The sequence below is a fragment of the Lepisma saccharinum genome, chromosome 30, assembly GCF_977018435.1.
Source record: "Lepisma saccharinum chromosome 30, izLepSacc3.1, whole genome shotgun sequence".
Lineage (NCBI taxonomy): Eukaryota > Metazoa > Arthropoda > Insecta > Zygentoma > Lepismatidae > Lepisma > Lepisma saccharinum.
In genome coordinates, this window is record NC_139258.1 from 28,652,411 (window position 1) to 28,664,447 (window position 12,037).

Genomic DNA, 12,037 nt, shown 5'->3' on the forward strand with positions numbered 1-12,037 from the left:
GTGGACTGTATCTTTTGCAAATACACTGTATAAATAAACAAACTCTGGAATACTAAATGCGGCAAGAGTACATGACATGAATTCATCACATGTTGAAATTCATGGGCTGAGAGACCTGATGAATACCTGCTACATACTTCTTACAGAATAAATTTTGTTCTATATATTCATATTTTACATTTAGTGCACAGTTTTTGACTGTGCCTAATATGCGAAGTAGTGCTGAAATCTTTGAAACCTGTTTTTGTTTTTTCTTGGGTGTAGAGGTTTATGTCCAGATATATTCACTTACATTGTATAGAATTAAATTTAGGTTACATTACATATTCCTTTTTTTTTTTTTTTTTTTTCAAAATAGTATTTCCCTACCAAAATTGTTATATGAATAGGTCACACAGGTTTGAACCCTTCTTTAGTATTTCCCCAGATTCATCCCCTTCTTTTAGCATTTTTTTAATTTGAGGAACATAACAGAGCAATTAGATAGGTTAATTATATCGACATATTATTTACATGCTTTTTGCAGCTAAAACTTACAAATGGATCAACTTCTGTAACATAACTTACAATATGAAATGAAATGTGAGCATACCTACTGCTTCCAACAATTTGAGGTTTTACAAGCTTCATATGTTAATTCATACTAATTGACAAGTTTTGAAATACATTCCTCATTGGCCATGTATGTTTCCTTATGAGTGGCAGGGGTCCCGGGTTCGATACCCGGTGGAGACACAAGTGGTTCGGATTCCACTTTAAACTGTAGGTCCAGTCCCGATTAGCCTTACTGTGCATAAAGTGGACTTAAAACACCAAATCAATCAATCAACTTATGAGTGGCCCTTCATCACTTTCATGACATTCGTACTGTATTTACTCGTGTATAATGCGCACGCTAGTTTATGATGGGGAAAAGCGACTAAAAATTATATCTCATATATAATGCGCAGTACAATTTAAGTTCAAGAAATGGCTTTCTTCGTTGTAGGTCTTAAAGCTGCTGCTATGCCAATCAAGAGGCTGGCAAATGTGTCTAACGTAACAGTGCCTACATGTTAGCCACATTAATGTGGTTATACAGGGTGACTCAATAAAAACGGACCCCACGTGCACTTTTTGTGATATCTCGTACATCCATTCACAAATCACCCTTATTTTGCAGGACATAGCAGAAGCAATGCCTGTGAACACAACTAGACCTCAATGATGGAAGCTCGAGCAAGAAATATACTACGTGAAACATTACTACAAGACAGGCTCGTCCAAGATAATCCAGAAGATTTTCATGCATCAGTTCGAATGTGAGAAGGCCCCCTCCAAAAGCAGAATACAGACCTGGGTGGACGACGTTGAGATGTATGGGACTGTGGAGAACAATGCAGCAAGTGAAAACCATCCAAGACACTCAGGGTGTCCCAGGAAGCTTACAGCTGAGCTGGTCGAGAGCGTGAGAGAGTCAGTTCAGCAAAGAAGGAATTTTGAGGTACTCAAAACCCTCAAGAGTGAGCTACAGACCCTTTATCCATCGCTTATGAGAAAGTTCTGGTTCCAGCAAGATGGAGCAAGCGCTCACACACAAACCTGTCCAGAGATTTGCTGACAGAGAACTTTGGAGGCCGTGTGATCAGTTTCAAGACTGATTTTGAGTGGACACCTCATATCCCAGACCTTAACCGAGATTTCTTCCTTTGGGGCTCAAGGACCGAGTGTACGCATGGAGACCAGGACCATCACTGAACTCAAGGAAACCATCAGGGAGGAGATAAGAGCCATTCCTCGGTCTGTTTGTAAGGGCATCTTGGATAACTTTGTGCTGCACCTCAAGAAATGCATGGAACTAAATGGAGGTCATCTCGAACACATGCTCTAGAATGAAGAGGAAAAGGCCAAAGACTTTCATGTTTTAATTTGATGTTCTAAACACAATAAACTAGTTATAACTTAAGTTGCATTTAATTCCAACAAAAAATTAAGACATGAAGCCTATCGAAAGATGAGGCCCGTTTTTTGGGGGGGTTATACTGTATTAGTCAGCTTTTAGTGGTGCTTCGGAGCAATATTTCCAAATATATTTTATGAGGTCATTTATTGGTTATATTTAGGCTCTAACTTTGGTGTAAGAGGTTTGTTATTCCTTCTTTACTTTTTCCAATAAAAACTTGAAAATCTGCTTTTTCCGTGACTAACGTAACACTATAAGAGGCACATTCAGGATGCTCAAACTTACAGTTAGCAGCACATGATTTCTTCCATTAAGGCATTTACACACTCCATGCACGTCATATTGTTTGGCCAGTAATACATTTTAATTATTGTTTTTCTCTCCTTATCTTTCCTTTCATCCCAAGTACCATAAAAATCAGAACGTTCCTTGATTTTGTGATGAGCTTATTTCAACAGCATTGCACATTAGTGCCGCCATCTTGAATGAAATACTGTTGCCATATTCAGAAACTACAGAATTCAAGCTTTACAATGATATATAACATGATAGGGCTCCGTAAACATGAAAAATCAAGGAATGACCCTGCATGGTTTCATGTTGGCTATCTGAATTATTCCGTGCATAATGCGCACCACAGTTTTTGACGGCATGAGTAAATACAGTAATAATCCTCATTGTCACAATTACCCTAAATAGGCAGATAAATGGTTTAAAATTGAAATGCTTCTCTCGCTAACAAACAGAAGTTGGACTGGTTTTCTTGTACCATTCATAATAAGTATGCATGTTTGAATTCACTAATGATCATCAGAGAGACTGATTTCTAGACACCAAAAACTACCCAAAATGTCACTAAAAATTGGGAAATTGGCATGTTATAGTCAATGGGTGACTGTAAAGGTAAATATAATACAAGGTGTCCCTAAAGTCTCGTTACCATTACAATCAAACATAACTTGGAAACCACGTGACAGAGCAGAGCAGTTTTTTTTTTTTTGCAAAATGTTCTGCAGAAAAGAAAAAAAATAATTGGTATGTCAGTGCACCTCATTGTGTGCCCCAAGGATGCCAAGGTGATATTCCACTTCTACCCTACATGCTGCAACATACCAGAATCAACTGTTTGCACAGATGCAATGATCCTTCTGCAAAGTGTAAGAAGATCTGGAACAGGGGTTTGGAATACACAATCCTTGTGGTACCCCCTAAAAGAAAAAAACTCCAAGGGGGAGATAGCAAGAGATTGTGCGGCCAGGCGATTGGTCCATCATGGCATATCCATCTCCCAGGGTAATGTCTATCCAGAATATCCCGAACATCATGAGACCAATATGGTGGTACTTAGTAAATTATCCATGTCTTAAAAAAAAAAACACACCAATGAACTAACGACAAAAAAAAACTTTTTGAGCTGTAGAACATTTTACAAAAAAACTGCCCTGCTCTATGGAATGTGGTTTAGAGTTATATTTGATTGTACTGGTAACGGGACTTTAGGAACACCCTGTATATCCTTTTAGCATAAAAGAAGATCTATTGATTCAACTTCTAGATATTTTTTCCCCTTATTTGATCCATATCGTTTGCAGGGATCAAGCACAGTGTATGTAAATTTGTCAAGAAAGGCTGCTTTAACCACTGCAAACCAGCTTCCTTTCTAAATGAAGTGTACTCTTTAAACTTTAGCATCCGGATTGTCAAATTTGGAACTACGTCTGTATATCATTAGCATCCGGATTGTCAAATTTGGAACTACGTCTGTATATCAGTTCAGGATGGATCAACCAGCAGCTTGCGGCAGCAATTAACATGCCATTTCTTCAAAACTGCACACAATATTTCAGTTCTTTATTTTTTTTAAATTTGGTGTACATGTGAAGGTGTGACATACTCAAATTTCAAAACAATATATCCATTGTTACTAACTAGTATTAACAAGTGCCCTTTGAAAAAGTAGTTGTTTCCATTTGTTACCCCCATAATATGGGATAGATTTAAAAAATGGCTTGCATCTTTTTTGAAAAATTTTAATTCTACATGTAAAAATGAGTAAAAAGCATCATTTTAAGCAACGTCCGACTATTAATACTTCAGGAGGGATGCAGGGGTAAAAGCCTGATGGAAATTTATCAGGACCATGTGGCAGAATTAAGATGTCATCTTGAAACCTATACACTATATAACAGTTCTGTCTTTTTTATTTATTAATATACTTCTAAAGGTATTACATACTCGAATTACAAGACAATATATCTACTGTTACTATTATTCACAAGTGCCATTTTGAAAATGTCCTTTGTTTTCCTTTTGTTACTATGGTATAAATTGAAGATAGAGGACTATAACTCCTCAACCACTGCATCTTTCTGAAAAAAATAAAATGTGCACATAAGAATGAGTACAAAGCAACATTTTAAGCAGTGCGTGACAATAACGCATCCAGGGGGAACTGGGGGCAAGACCCAAATGTTTGAAATTTTCTGTAATTATGCAAAATTTTGCGAACACTGTAATTTCAGTTTTTTTCCCCCCAAAGTTGCAGCACAGACATTACATATCTTCATAGAGTGATCTTTTGTCATTCTTCCCTCCAAATTTGGTCCATCCAGCATCCATAGGGTCGATGCTAGAAACAAAATTCCAGAAATGGTTCTGTAAGCTGGCAACACTGCTGCTTTATACAATGTTGTGACTATCGTGACTAAATAAAAGGTCGTTTCTTCAATAGCCAAACATGTTTAACCAACAAGAAACGTATTATTTCGTTCAACACAGGTTACTTCAGTCAGAGATGTTTGTGGGGATACTGTTACGCCCAACACAGAATGAACTATAGTGACCAAGGGTGTAATATTACACCGAACACAGTCAAGGGGTTAAGAGGCACATTGTAGGTGGTGTCAACCATTATGTTCTAATTGTCAAGAGAGGGACATCAAACTGTACATGAGAAAACTTAGACAGTAGAACACAAAACACACTTTTTCACACGTGAAACATTATTTTGTGCATTTATTTTAATATTTAGACAGTTACAAACAATACCAACTGAAATTGGCACAACAGAATTTACATTGCAATACCCTGAAACACACTTCTGTGCTATGAGACTATGAATCTGTTCACAGGAACATAAATAAGAATTTAGTCCAAAATGTGGACTCTAGTTACCCCTTGGATATGAATTTTGCCTTATTTACTTATTTTCCCTGTAGTATTTTAGGTCAATTAAACTTGACCTATTTTTAATAATTGTTTTTGTAAAAAACAATGCTTCTTTTCAGGTTGTGTGCTCCGTATGCAAACATGTGTCTGTAACATACGAACCCTTCATGTATCTGTCGGTTCCATTGCCTCATGCTATGGAGAGACAAATATGTAAGTTGGTTTTAATATTTTATATACTAGTAATTATGTGTGTATTGAGAATTTAATGCATGTATTAATGTAGTAACATCAGTACGGTACAAGTAATGTTATCAGTGATTCTGTTTGCAGTTAAATACAGAATAATACAGTGAGTCTTATTTTGAAAGCGGCTACTTTCAGTAGATAATAATAGATGATTTCAAAATGTATTATTTTGTAATATACAATGCTGACTATATCTCCTGCATTATCTACTAAGATCTAACGAAGGAAGTTATTTCCATCTGATCGTTGCCTTGTAATGAAAGGGTCCCAGGTTTGAAACCCAGTGGAGGCTCATATTGGTTCGGATCCCACTTTAAACTGTAGGTCCAGTCCCGATTAGCCTTACTGTGCATAAACGTGGACTTAAAACACCAAATCAACAACAACTACTATTTCCATCTGATGATAATATATGAGTGTGTGTGCACTGGAAATGGTGGCAATCTCAGTTAAGTACACATCTTCTGTCCTGTACAGTGTTGCCAAGCATAGTTCTGTCCTTGCTCATAAGGGTCCACTCATAACAGGGCTTTTTAGCAACCCTCACATTTACAATCATATGAGGTAGGAAAGTACAGAAGGTTGTTCGCTTTATATCCGACCATTTTTGACGGGAACTCACCTTAAGAGGTACCGCGCCGCCTCCACCGATCATGTTCTATTGGACCCCCAGCATTGTGGACTATCTCCTGGCATCGCAGTTTCCATTGCAGCAAGCTCCGGCGCAGGACAGGCATGGGAATTCTGTCCCACTCCCTGCAAGCTTTCCATAGACCATCCAGGGTGCACGGGCGGCGATGTTGAAGACAACGTTTCAACAGTCCAAATGCGCAAAAATCCATTGGACTGGCATATGGGCTTTTCACAGGAATGTCTTCAAACGGAATGACACAAATTCCTAATTCCTCTGCCATTTCCTGATAAAAACGTAGTGATGTTCTGGCGGTATGACTCGGAAGCCTTGTCCATATGGATCATCACCTGGTTTGCGTCCATTTCATACAATTGTGGGATATGTCTCCAATAGATAGGTGTCAGAATGGAGTGTTGGGAGTATCTGGCATTCACCTTCACGTTTTTGTCCACCTTGCTTATCATCAACTTACCCTCATATCCGAATCCCGTCACAACCATAAAGCCACGAGGGAAACTTTCCCTGCACTGACGAACAAAGTTGCCACTTGCTGTCAATGTCACGGTATGTGATCACCCGAATGTGACCACCAGCAGTGAGATGGACATATGATTCATCCATTGTGACAACTTTCTTCCATTTGGAACCTGCCAGGTACTTTTCATACAGTTTGCTGCAGTTCGTCTTACGTTCGGCAATGTGAGGCGGTAGAAGGTGGTGTACACGGGCCTTCCGCACACACTTCAACCTGAGGTGCTTGCGAATTGTTTTGTTCACAGTTGAAGGTGCGAGGTGAAATCTGTGGGTCAAATTGGGGGATTTTCTTGGCACGCCAATCGACGAATCCCGCTTCGCACTACGGGTGACACTTTGCTTGCAGCCCTTCTCCTGGTGGTTATCGTGGGTGAATGTTTCGCAAGGAGAGCCTGTTGTGTGTAACGGGCCACAATAGCTTTCACAGTGGTCACCCCGAGTGTTAAGCCATTCTCCCGACACTGTTTCACAATGTGTACACTCGGAATCGAATGAAACGCCCCCCCTTACGGTTATGCAACCCGGAATTTTATATCATCTAGTTTCGCCAGGAAGAGCAGCTCGCGAGAAGCGTAGTGTTTCCAACTCTTGAATCTAGCCAGAGATTCAAGCGACCGGGTGGAGATCTTGCTTTCCTCTTCATTTGATTTCAACGGACAACAAGTTTATTTTGAGAATGTCTCTGGTAATAATAACAAGTGTTATTAACATTTATGCTTGAGTTTTTTATTATTCTTTTACCACTTCCGAACGAATATGTGAAGATTTTTTTTTTCATTTTGCAATAACGCTTTCGGCATTTTTCCTTCACAGTTATTCTTTTTGTTTTTAAATTTTTGGCGACATCTGATTTGGAAAAAGTTCCACGAAGTTTGTTTTAAGTGTAAATGCATCTGGACAAACAGTGTAGAGTGGGATTCGAACAACAAATATGAGCTTCCGTCGCGAATCGAACCAGCGCTCCATTGATTATGTTTTCTTTCCACGTTTATTAAAATTTGCTTCCTTCAGCCTACTTCAGATTGTCATATATTTCAATTCGTATTCCCGTTTTTTTTTTCATTTGCATTGTTCGAGCCGTGATAACTTTCTCTCTTAATCGAGTTATTCGAATATTTTCATACTTTTTTTTCTCGATTTTCCATTCGCACTCATTACAGATTTCGGTATCGCGCTTTTCCATATTTTCAGTAATTTAATTCTCTTGTGTATAATTTCTTTGACTATTTTTAATTTGCCCTTAGTCCGAATCAAGAAAATATGTTAGGAAATGTTTCCCGTGTAAATCTTATTGTATGGTGGTGTAACATTGATGCCAGCTTTTTCTTGCGATAAGGGTTTTGAAAGTGCAAGGGTCTCATTTATTAACCATGGTTGGAAGGGGGAGGCGGAGGAGTGCCAGAAACTTTCCAGACGGAATATGCCTGAAACGAATCAGCAGGTGGGGTGCTGAGAAGGCTAGGCTATCTGTGAGCGAGGGGGAGGGGTTGACGAGCAACACTGCCACAGCGAGTCGCTGTAAATGATTTCATCGTCTGTGCTGCGTGAAACCGGTTCTTGGTGGTCCTATACTTTTCCGATACATTTCTGCCAGCCCTTTTAGCGAAGCGAGGTCATATGTTCCAGATTCGAACTCTGGTCAGGCATGAATGTATCACTGAGTTTGTCCCGTCACAATTTTATAAATTGATAATTCATCCGTATTATCGCGATTAACTCAAGAGGCAGAAGAGTGATGTAAAATAACCGAAATAGAAATTGACGCATTTGTGCCTGGTGCTAGTGTAACGACGAAGTTAACTCTTTATAAATGATGAAATAGGTAGCCCTTGCGCTCAAATACACTTATACCTTGACAAAAAAAAAAAAACCTACTACTCTTACTACATTTGGAATACAGCCAAGAGCGATGTAAAGTAATGCAATTACATTGTGAATGTTTCACATCCTGTAGTCTTTCATAGTCTTTCTTTTTCTCGTAGCGGGGGAGGGGGTTCATTCATTACAAATATCTAGGAATGGATTTAGCAACAATCCGTGATATACTTAAATATCATAACATGCTGCGTAGCCAGGGTTCTTGGGTCCTAGCCTCTGATAATTATGAGTTTTTCTTTTTCGTTGTTTCTTCAATCTTCATAAATTTCCCTGAAGCATCATTCATCCTCTGTCGCCATTGGCTATATGTGAAAGTTGACATAAAATGAGCAAATTTCGAAAAGAAAACGCAAGGATCTACTTTTCTCATAGCTCGCCAAACATGCACATTTCCGTATTTTATGCTTTCAGCGCTATCATTATTCTTGGCAGGCAATGGAATTGAAGCAACTCTCACAACTAACGTAAACTACATGTCACTCAGGCATGACAATTCTCGCGGGAAAAGTGGATTTTTTTTTTGTATTAGCACATGGTAGCGCAATAACTATCTTCTGGCCTGCTAGATTTAAATCCGTACTTTTTATTCCAGTTGAGTGATTGACTCACAATTTCGCCACTGAAGGTTTGGGTTGTATTTGGGTTATACGTATTGTGTTTTTGGTGCACTATGAAAAAGCAATCCCAAAGGTTCGCACTGAACAGAAAATTGTGTGCTTTCCCTCTCTCTCTCTTCCAACTCCGTCCCTATCTCTCACCCCACGTCCCCACTATTTAGGTAAATTGTTGTTAGAAACATATTTTCTGAAGAATATACACATTGAAAATAATATTCCCCAATTGTTTTGATAGGGCATTTCTATTGCTCCGAACGAATTATCTCCGTAAGAGGACTAGGGCCTCCCCGATGGCGCAATCGTAGATTCGTCACCTTTTAATCAAGGGGTCCCGGGTTCGATACCCGGTGGAGGAACATAGTGGTTCGGAACCCACTATAAACTGTAGGTCCAGTCCCAATTAGCCTTTCTGTGCACAAAGTGGACGTAAAAAACAACAATTCAATTCAATCATCTTATCAATATTTTTAAATCTGCATGCACCTGCTTAATTTAATAGATTATACATTTATATTCATTGCAGGCAGAAATGTGCGAGAGAACAATGCATTCTTTTTCAGGGAATGCATGAGTCAATAATAATGTATATTTTATGGTATATACTCTTTTATATTGCATTGATTCAATAGTATCCTTATTTCCTAAAGCAAGCGTGAGTTTCTTTGCACACACCATGCAGGCCCTGCTTGACGTAAATCTCAGATGCAGTAACTTCACGGTTGCCTTTTGCCAGCACGCTTTGGCTTTAATTCGAGCCCGGATGGGTGCTTCGTTCGAGATCCTGCAGCAGTTTTACTCGTATCTATGCCTTGAGCATGTCACTTGCAACGGAACCAATAAAATGAAACTTTCTGCACCGGAATGGGCGTGAAACTCTACATGCACCAATGATAAGGTGTTTTCAAGAGGCATGTGCCACGTGCAGCATGTCCCTTCGGTCCGAATGTTCCTTTACGATATCATTTCATCATGCCTTACACTTCGGAATTTACAAGAGAGAAGATAGTCCGCATGTTCTTGTGCGGCGGATCTGCTGCACAACAGATTGCTACGACCCTTGGTGTGGACGATTCATGCGTCAGGCGTTGCATTCGGTGTTACGAGGAAGAAGGGGACCAAGGAATGAAGTCACGACCCAACAAAGGCCGCCGAAGAAGGCAACCAGGGAAGAAGATGCAGGCATCATTGAGATGAGCGAGGGCAACCCCTTCATGGCTTCAACGAAGATTCGCCAAGAGTTGAAACTGGAGTGCCATGCTGCAACAGTTCGGCACCGTCGAGCGGCAAAGAAAGAAGCAATGATGCATTTCCATCACGAAGAACGGATCAGTTTTCTTTACAATATTTACCAGCTCCTCAAGAATTTTGGCAGATCGTAATTTTGAGCGACGAGAATGTATTTTCGTCTGACGAAAATGGTCAGGTTTATGTTTGGAGGCGCGACAACACTCGCTACGACCCCGAGAACATTTCTACCCATGCTAGGAGTGGCAGGATATCCGTGGCGGTGTGGGGATGGATCAGTTCGTCTGGAGTAGATGGATTGGTGGAAGTGTCCTCGAGAATGAATTCGCAGGAATACGTCGCAGTGCTGGAAAACCACATGCTTCCCAGCGTGCGAGAGAGACACCTTGAAGATGAGATTCCGCACGTGACTTTCGATCAAGACAACAGCAGCGTCCATACATCGAAAGCGACCACCATCTGGTTTAATCAGCGGAATATCAAGAGTAGATTGGCCAGCGAAATCTCCCAATATAAAACATTTGGGCGTTGATGGTGAGAGAGTGGGAACCTAGACAGCTGAGAACAATGGAAGCTCTACTGGCTCACGTGTTTGATGTTTGGGAGAGTTTAAGAAGACCAAACATCTGCTCGGGCAATCCTTGCTTCGTCGACTAGATGCAGTGCTTGAATCTAACGGCGGGTGGACACAGTATTGACCATGATACCCCGCACGGTTTAACCAATGTTCTTTGCTACATCCCAGAACAAAACTAATTACACACATCTTCATATGCAGCTTATCTTTCCAATTCTTTCTTATTGATACCTTGGTGCTCTTGGTTACTTTTTCGCACACCTGCACCATTATATTATATTCTATAACATTAATATTCGCATTATTGACAGATTTGATTCACATGAAATTCAAATGCGCAGCACATATGCACCCATTTCTAACACTTAACTATTAGTTACATTACACCTCTCACGTTGTCACAGTTCTAAATCAGTGGTGCCCAGGGGGAGGGGCATTATGGCGCAGACTGTGATGGAAGTTTGACTGAGTAAACAGGGCACAAGTTGAATTACGTTATCAATTAGCCATTGCTGTTATACAAATAGTAATTTGTAGATTATCAGGGGAATTGTTACGGGTAATAAGTAATATTGATGGGGGGGGGGCGATATCCAACTCTTACATATTAGGCCTTAGATTGATAGGGAAATTATGGTGGGCGATTAATGAAGTTAGTGGTATTTTCAGGTAGCGGGATTGATAATTATTTTGGGGGGCAGGGAATCCCAACTCTTGTGTATTACTATTACGTCTTAGATTGCTTTTCTGGAGGGAGCAATATCAACTGGATGTCTAAAATTGGCATGGAAATTTTGTTGGGAAGATTGAGTATGAAATTTGAGGTGGAGGGGAGGGAAATGAAGTTTTGATAGTGTTATGTCTTAGATTGCGAAGGGATTTCTGAAGATTAAGAAATTGACAAAGGTCCGGGCGGGACTCGAACCCGAAACATTCGGTGTCTGGATCGTTAGTCCACCACTAACCGCGCTTGGCCTCAGAGCCGGTTCTCTTTGGTGGCCAAGCGCGTTAAATGGTCCACTTCCGATGCCACGAAATTTCCGGGTTCGAGCCACGGCTTCAGTATTGCTATCATGGTATCAATTTAATCTAATCGTCACTCATCCTCATTAGCCGAAAGTGGCAGAAGAGCGACTTAGCATAACAAAGATACAAAAACAACTTTAACACTCTAGTAATTTCTGATCAATAGA

The 12,037-nt window shown here is 40.0% G+C and overlaps 1 protein-coding gene across 3 annotated transcripts in view; it reads left to right on the forward strand.

Moving 5' to 3' along the window:
- LOC145982037 (uncharacterized) overlaps positions 1–12,037 on the forward strand; it is a 97,283-nt gene that overhangs the window by 25,397 nt on the left and 59,849 nt on the right. For all 3 annotated transcript variants that reach the window (XM_083115611.1, XM_083115609.1, XM_083115612.1), the window contains exon 7: positions 5,230–5,323. In XM_083115611.1, the coding sequence (XP_082971737.1) occupies positions 5,230–5,323 (94 nt within the window). The remainder of the gene's footprint in view (positions 1–5,229; positions 5,324–12,037) is intronic.